At 45.0% G+C, this 8,499-nt stretch overlaps 1 protein-coding gene across 1 annotated transcript; it reads left to right on the forward strand.

The window, feature by feature from the left end:
* The first annotated feature begins 629 nt into the window (after nucleotides 1-629).
* On the forward strand, nucleotides 630-3,966 carry ZNF281 (zinc finger protein 281). The gene is made up of 2 exons (XM_037004705.2): nucleotides 630-863; nucleotides 1,027-3,966. Exon 2 carries the CDS (start codon nucleotides 1,044-1,046, stop codon nucleotides 3,639-3,641), a length of 2,598 nt encoding a protein of 865 aa, XP_036860600.1. The 5' UTR covers nucleotides 630-863; nucleotides 1,027-1,043; the 3' UTR covers nucleotides 3,642-3,966.
* The last annotated feature ends 4,533 nt before the right edge of the window (nucleotides 3,967-8,499 follow it).

The following is an 8,499-nucleotide window of genomic DNA, read 5'->3' on the forward strand; positions in this document are numbered from 1 at the left end:
GCTCATTAGCCAGACAGAGAAGGCATGTGGGCATTTAAATAGCATCTGACGATGGTGAATTGTGTGTGTGGGCGTGTTTTATAGGGAGGCTGCACCTGGATTACACGCGGTTTCCTTTTCCAGTAGCCTTCAGGTAGGTTGGCAGTAAGACAACTTTTTTTTTTTTTTGCAACGGTACCTCTATTGCGGTTTCCAAGTAGATTCCTCTGATAAATGCAAAGGGATACGCGCCCATTATTAAAGTTCACCCAAACTAAGAGGGGTAACAGAAACAATCTTTTTAAATAAACGTTAAGCATTTGACGTTGAATGCTTTTAGGTATAACGAAAGGGTCCTAAGTGACCCACTTCTGGATTTGGATTTGATTTAATACCCAGACTGCAAACTGCAAAGCAGAGAGCGCCCCAGGCGCCAGGCCTCAGTTTCCCCACCAGGCCCCCTCCAACTCCCCGCCACGCTGCGAACCCGGCCCGCGCAACTTCCCGCCTGGGCTTCCCCCTGCCAGCGTCTTTCCCCCAGAAGCCCTCGCCCACGCCCGCCCCCTTCGGGGAGGCCCACCAATCACGCCCTCCCCGCTCCGAGGCCGTCTCTTAGAGGGGCTCCGAGTCCCCGCCCCTCGGCCCCCGTACCGCCCCTCCGCCCAACCGCCCGGTGACTGACAGGCAGGCCGGGCGGAAGCTGCGGCGCAGGCGCCCTGGCTCCGCGGAGCTCGCCTCCGGCCGGGTCGAAGAGTTCCCGGCAGACACCGCGCCGCGGCTGCGCAGGACGGGAGAGCCTTTTAATTCCATTGTGGAGAGGACGGCGTTATTTTTATTAACTGGAGGCGACGGCGGCGTCGGCGTCGGCGGCGGCGGCGGGACCCGTGAGTGTGGCCGGCGGGCCGGCGGGCCGGCGGGCCGGGCGGGCGGGGGAGGCCCGGGCGACCGCGGGGCGCGCGCCGGGCGGCGGCGGGGAGGGGCGCGCGGGCGCGGGCGGGCGGGCGGCGGGGCCCCCGCGAGCCTCCTCCCCCTCTCCCCTCTCCGCAGCCGGGCTCCCGCGGGGCATGAAAGTCGGCGGCGGCTTCCTGAGCGGCGGCCCCGGCAGCAGCGGCGCCGGCGGCGGCGGGCGCGCGGCCATGGAGCCCAGCTTCCCCCAGGGTCTGGTCATGTTCAACCACCGGCTGCCCCCGGTCGCCAGCTTCGCCCGGCCGGCCGGCCCGGCCGCGCCCCCCGCGCAGTGCGTGCTCGCCGCCTCCGCGCCCGCGGCCCCGGCCGAGCCCCCGCCGGCCCCGGACGTGACTTTCAAGAAGGAGCCGGCGGCGCCGGCCGCGGCCTTCCCCGCGCACAGGGCCTCCTGGGGCTTCCTGCAATCGCTGGTCAGCATCAAGCAGGAGAAGCCCGCGGACCCCGAGGAGCCGCCGCCCCACTACGGGGGGCTGTTCGCGGGCGCGGACGGGCGGCCCCCGGGCCTGGGCGGCGAGGCGGGCGGCGCCGGCGTCGTGCAGGACCTCGGCGCCCTGCACCAGCACGGCCCGCAGCCCGCCCCGCACGCCCGCGACGTGCTGCTCGGCGGCAGGGCCGGCGACCACCGCGGCAGCGAGGAGCCAAAGCAGGACGCCCACGTCAAGAAGGCGAAGAGGCCAAAGCCGGAATCTCAGGGAATCAAAGCCAAGAGGAAGCCGAGCGCGTCTTCCAGACCTCCGCTGGTGGGAGATGGCGAGGGCGCCGTGCTCTCCCCGAGTCAGAAACCTCATATCTGCGATCACTGCAGCGCTGCTTTCAGAAGCTCCTACCACCTGCGGAGACACGTCCTCATCCACACGGGGGAGAGGCCTTTCCAGTGCAGCCAGTGTAGTATGGGCTTCATTCAGAAGTACCTGCTGCAGAGACACGAGAAGATCCACAGCAGAGAGAAGCCATTCGGGTGCGACCAGTGCAGCATGAAGTTCATTCAGAAGTACCATATGGAGAGACACAAGAGGACACATAGTGGAGAAAAGCCATATAAGTGCGACACTTGCCAACAGTATTTTTCAAGGACCGACAGACTGTTGAAGCACAGGCGCACGTGCGGCGAAGCCCTGGCCAAAGGAGCCGCCGGTGCAGAGCCTGGGCCCTCAAACCACAACAATATGGGTGATATGGCTGTGTTGTCTCAGGGAAATACAAGTTCTTCAAGGAGAAAAGCGAAGTCAAAAAGCATAGCTATGGAAAATAAGGAACATAAGACTGGTAAAGCAAATGAGTCACAAATTCCAAATAGTATAAATGTGCCGAGTTACTCTGTAGAAATGCCCATTGTGTCTTCTAGCGGAGGCATAATTGGCCCGGGCATGGAAGAACTACAGAAAAGGGTGCCAAAACTGATCTTTAAGAAAGGAAGCAGAAAGAGTACAGATAAAAACTACCTTAATTTTGTGTCCCCCTTACCAGACATCATTGGACCGAAGTCCTTGTCTGGGAAAGTGGGCGGCTCCCTTGGCATAGGGTCGAGTAACAGTGTGGAGACCATTAGTCTTCTCCAAAGTGCAAGTGGCAAACAAGGTCCGATAAGTAGCAATTACGACGATGCCATGCAGTTTTCAAAGAAAAGAAGGTATTTGCCGACAGCCAGCAGCAATAGTGCCTTTTCTGTAAATGTAGGACACATGGTCTCCCAGCAGTCTGTCATCCAGTCTGCAGGTGTCAGTGTTCTGGACAGTGAGGCCCCACTGTCACTTATTGACTCCTCAGCACTCAATGCTGAGATTAAGTCTTGTCATGACAAGTCTGGAATTCCTGATGAGGTCTTGCAAAGCATTCTGGATCAATACTCCAGTAAGTCAGAGAGCCAGAAAGAGGATCCTTTCAATATAACAGAACCACGTGTGGATTTACACACCTCAGGAGAACACTCAGACTTGGTTCAAGAAGATAATTTGAGCCCAGGCACTCAAACCCCCTCAAGTGATAAGGCAAGCGTGTTGCAAGAATGCTCCAAATACCTCCAGCAGGCTTTTGAAAAATCCACGAATGCAGGTTTTGCTCTTGGACACGGTTTCCAGTTTGTCAGTTTGTCGTCACCGCTCTACAACCACACTTTGTTTCCAGAAAAACAGATATACACTACATCTCCCCTGGAGTGTGGTTTCGGCCCGTCTGTCACCTCAGTGTTGCCATCTTCACTGCCAAAGCCTCCCTTTGGGATGTTGTTTGGATCTCAGCCGGGTCTTTACTTATCTGCTCTGGATGCCACCCACCAGCAGCTGACACCTTCCCAGGAGCTGGATGACCTGATCGATTCTCAGAAGAATTTAGAGACGTCGTCAGCCTTCCAGTCCTCATCTCAGAAACTGCCTAGCCAAAAGGAAGAACAGAAGAACTTGGAGTCCTCAGCAAGCTTCCAGATCCCGTCTCAGGAGCTGGCCAGCCAGATAGATCCTCAGAAAGACTTAGAGCCTAGAACAACGTACCAGATCGAGAACTTTGCACAAGCGTTTGGTTCTCAGTTTAAGTCGGGCAGCAGGGTGCCAATGACCTTTATCACTAACTCTAACGGAGAAGTGGACCATAGAGTAAGGACTTCAGTGTCAGATTTCTCAGGGTATACAAACATGATGTCTGATGTAAGTGAGCCATGTAGTGCAAGAGTAAAGACGCCCACCAGCCAGAGTTACAGGTAAGGTCTCCAGAGTGACCAGGCTGGGGGTCTTCTAATGTAATTTTGTTTTATGTTGAGAACACTGCCATTGGAATGTTTATACACGATCCTATTAAGAATAATGTAATGCCCTTTCAATGCAACTTTTCATATTTAGTTTTTTGTTAGTGTGATTTTAGCTCTGTTTGTATTATGATTTTTAATCAAAATCGATAGATTAAAAATAGTTTGACATTCAAAGTGACAATGTTTAGCAATCAGATTTACATGTATAGGTCATCAGGGAATAGCCCAAAAGTTTTAAATGCAAAAAAAAAAAAAAAAAAAAAAAAAGAGGAAAAGAAAAACCCTACAAAAAAACCAAACAAAACAAAAAACACAAAAAAATACTTTGTTGCTAGGATTAAGGTTATTCTAATTGCTTTACTCTCAGGAAACTAATAACGCATGGGAATTCTGTACGTTATCACTGTAATGGGATATCCAGCTTACAGGTAGTATGATGTACGTTTCGTCATTTGAGTAAGGGATCGAAAACATTTCAAACTGCTCTGTCTGGGCTGATAGGATAATACATTTCATCATTTAAGTAAGGGATCAAAAACATTTCAAATTGCTGTCTCCATCTGGGCTGATCCAAAAGTCTGAGATGATGGCTACTTATATTTTGTTGCAGCTTTTAAATGTACTCTGAACTTCCAGACCACATTCATTCCAGCCTGGTAGAACAAATATTCTTGGATCTTTGATCAAAGCCTGGAATGATAGCTTTAATAAAAGAAGAAGAAAAAAAGCACCCTCTCCTTACCCCAACTGCAACAAGGCTGTAGTCCATCAGGAGTCTCCTGACATCTAGCACGGTGTCTAAGCCCAAGTGGGTGACTGGTTCTAGTATTATAACCCAAGTTGGAATTACATAATTCTTGGAAATTTGGGGTATGCATTATTTATTATACATGGCCTAAAGACATTGCTCTCTCGTCTGTGTTACTACCTGTCACCCACACTTGTTTTTTTGTTCTTAACCTATCCTTTTTCTAGAGTTCTAGGCTTTCCTGTTCCCTCTTCTCCCTATATTGACAGTTTCAATTTTAGAACGGCTTACATTCCAATAGGTAATCCATTATGCATTTTACATGTCTTTATGTGGCATCCAAATGCTAAACGATAGACTAAATTTCTCCCCCTACCTTTTTTAAAAAAGCAAAACTCATATACAGATTTCCATGTATAATAAAGCCCCACAAACTCAGAGTTTATAGATTATTATTAAGGTAATTCCAGCTGTGGGCATAGCTGATGTGAGGGATGAGTGTGTCTGCGTCTAGTAATGACAGAACCTCTTTGTGAAATGGCAGCCTGTAATGTACAATTTAAAAGGGTGCATTAGTCAGTATTGTACAGGGGTCTTGTAAAGTCATCAAAACTTGCTATGAACGTTAATTGCCATTTGAAGCTACTGGTAGACAGTGGCTCTGCTCTAAACCACTTTTTAGCAATTGTATTTTTTTCCTGACTATATTTTTTAATGTACTTTGATGTTGATGCTGATGAGTTTTTTATGTACTTCTGTGATGTTTCAGTCTTATGTACTCTTCTGACAACAGAAAAGTACCACTGGCTGTTTGCAGTCCTATTGTATGACCAGCCTACCACGGCTTCCATGTATAATAAAGTAATTAATATTGTGCAAATGTAAAACACTTCTGTTATGAAAGCAGTGTTTGGATAAGAAATTATTAAAAATGGTTACAAAATACTAGTTAATTACCATTCCCCACTTTCCTCCCTTAAATCTGCTTTACCAGCGAAAGGGTCACCTGTTTATTGTTGCAAGATTCTTAGATGTGTTTAATCCTTTTAAATATGCTCAATACTAAAAAGTCTGTATTATTTTGGTAAGCGCTGTAAGTTCTGTTGGGTACAAGCTGTGATCAGAGGATGGCGAGGATCCCCACCACTGTATCTCAGAAGCTGTGTGATTTTTCTCCAGTGTTTAGTTTTTTTACAGGTTTTGAATTTCTTTTACTGTGTGTACTGAATACTGCAAATGTATTATTCTGATTGTTTGCTCTAGTTTACTACCAATAAAATACCTGTTAATCACAAAATTGAAGAAAGGTGATATCACTTAACATCCAGTCACGTTTTTCAGATTTTTCTGTTAACTATATTTTCGTAAAATAGTCAACATCACTGGTATAACCTGCAGCTCTAGGGACTTGTATTTTGTGTGTGTGTGTGTGTGTTTGTTTTAAGTATCTCATGTTTCTAGGTTTATTTTATTTGAAAATTGGTCAAATATTTTTGTGTGTATATTTGAAGTGCATTATATGGAAGAATAGAAATTTGGTATTATGTAAATTACAACATGTTTTATTGAAGTTAGATTAGCCATCCTAAATATTCCACAAAGATGACTTAGGGAGGCTTCATTTTAAATCAGATTCCAACATTTTTTTTCAGTATCTTTTGCCTCAAAAAGGTTGTAATGAAATAACAATATGACACAAATAAAAGGGGTCTTGAACATTTTGGTAGAAAAAAGTATTGTTAAATGATAGTTTAATAACGTTTCAAAAAGTTGAAAGTACAGATATTAGAAGATAAGAGCTCAGACACGTAAATGTTGAAGATGCAGAAAAGGTGTTGGAAAGTTAGTAAATACGTGAACTTTTAAAGATGGAGAAGAAATTGTAGCTGGCTGTGTAACGTCTTGAGAAAATTGTGCTTTGAAATTTAGTGGCCACAGATGCTGAGGAATTAGGAGTAAAAATATTAATGTATAGAATGTGTCTTTAAGGCTCTGCTGTTTTTTGTATATTATACTGTTGTAGGGAAATGATAAAAGTATATTAAGCATAATCATGGACTTCTCTGTAGAGAAATATCTACTCATGGTTAGGAAAAGTAAATTAGTTTTTTCGTTGCCTAAGTTACTTGCTAAGTCATTTTCTTGAACAAGAGTGTTAAGTGGAATCTTGCTGATACTGCATTGAAATTCAACTGTTGATCTCTGCGCAGATGATTTGTCCATTCTAGGTTAACCCTAACTTTTTTTTATAACCCCCACCACCACCACCTTTTTTTTCCTTCTGTGGAATGTATTTGAATATGATCATTATAAAATTAAGGTTTTTCCTTTTCGGATATTAGGGTGGGAACTAGGCAACTGCTTCGCATTTCATTTGTGCACTGACATTCAGGTTAAGGACCCCCATAACTTAGCACATGCTGGTCAGTAATTTGTGAGGTATTTCAATAATGGAACGTGAAAATGTGAAAAATCTGTGCTTAAAATTTTTAGTGTTTTTAAAAAATTGGAAACAATGATAAGAATATTTCTCCCTCACATTGCGTTTTCTGTATTTCACTAATCAGGTGAGAGGCAAAACTTGTTCATTCCTGGTCTCTGGCATTTTGTGTTTACATGCCATTAGCAGTGAAGCCTGAACTGGGTGACAGTTAGCCGTGTGGCCTTGTGAAGACAGACACAGTCCCTAGCTTCCAAATCCATAGCTTCTTGTTAAACTGAAGAACTTTGCTTAAAAAAAATGAGCTTCTGAAATTCAAAGTTAGGTTTTTAGAGTAAACTACATTTGAAGAATTGTTCTTGAGTTTTATGGTTTGTGTGTTTTCTGTGATACATAGTGACAGGATTTCATATTTAAAATGTGATGCAAGGTCCCTTTGTTAGTGCTGTGATATGATCCATGCATCATGTTGCATGAGGTTATGTCAGAATGTTTCTGTTACGGGATCCCTTCTGGTATTTAAGAGGAGCGGTCTGGTGGTTTGCTGTTCTGTTTGTTCCTTTTGTGAAATGATAAAGAATTCCTGATAGATTTTGAGGAAAATGTTGGGTTTGTGCCCCTTGTTATGTTTTCTATGTCCTTCATAATTTCTTAAGATGAACAGTAGCCTGTAAACAGCATCTGGGAATTCTGTTTTCTTACCCTTTATATAAAAAGAAAAAAGTCTAAAAAAGATTCTCTAAGATTTCATTTGATTTTAAGAGATTACTACAATATAGGGTATATTCCTTTCTTCTGCTGCTTTGTACCTGTTCTGCTTTTTTCAGAAGGTCCCCACTATATGTGAGTCAGACTCACTTAAGTGTGTTCTACTTGAATTATTGATGAACCTTTGGCCCCCTCCAGGGAAGAACGGTGTAACATGTTTAGGGTCACTACCAACTCTGGGCAGCTGACTATAGAATCATAGTCTCCCCAGCACCATACATTAGTAGGAACGTATGTGCGCGCAAATATATGCTCACAAGAAACTCCCACCTGACCTCAGTAAAAAACTCAACCTAATGGACCCTAGGTTAAGAATCCCTGTCTTCAAAGTCTGCCTAAACATTGAAATTTTATTTTACAAGTAAATTAGGAAGTCACTACCTAAACTAAAAAGGTGTTAAATACTAAAAGCACTTTAAACTTAGCTGCAAATTAGTTAACATTTATGGAATACATTTAGGTCACATAAAGCCACAGAGTTTCATGATCAGCTGGCGAGGTGACGAGTTGTAACAATTCTTTCTCATATGATACTATGTGCCATGCTAGTGTCTTGACAGTATTTCAGTACTTTTCAGCAACAGAGAAATGTGTCAACACTGTATAATGACTGGTCAGCTGCTGCGGTTCTTCAGTTGTACAGAAGTAGCTTCCCACACACGTATGTTGACAAAAATGAAAGCCCCCAGCCAACCTTTACCTTGTTACCTGGAGGAATAATGTGGTGGTCTTAATAACATGAAGACTATATTCATAGAGCCTGAGTGTGATCTGCTAGGAAATACACTAGCTGGAGAACATTGGGATGATTTGGACCTTATAATCCAAAGGGGGAAATTTGATCCCTATGTTTATAGG

This window comes from Manis javanica, chromosome 11 (genome assembly GCF_040802235.1).
Source record: "Manis javanica isolate MJ-LG chromosome 11, MJ_LKY, whole genome shotgun sequence".
Lineage (NCBI taxonomy): Eukaryota > Metazoa > Chordata > Mammalia > Pholidota > Manidae > Manis > Manis javanica.

Bases quoted from the DNA above. Each gene is read 5' to 3' on its own strand.
- ZNF281 (XM_037004705.2), top strand. From the start codon at position 1,044: ATGAAAGTCGGCGGCGGCTTCCTGAGCGGCGGCCCCGGCAGCAGCGGC.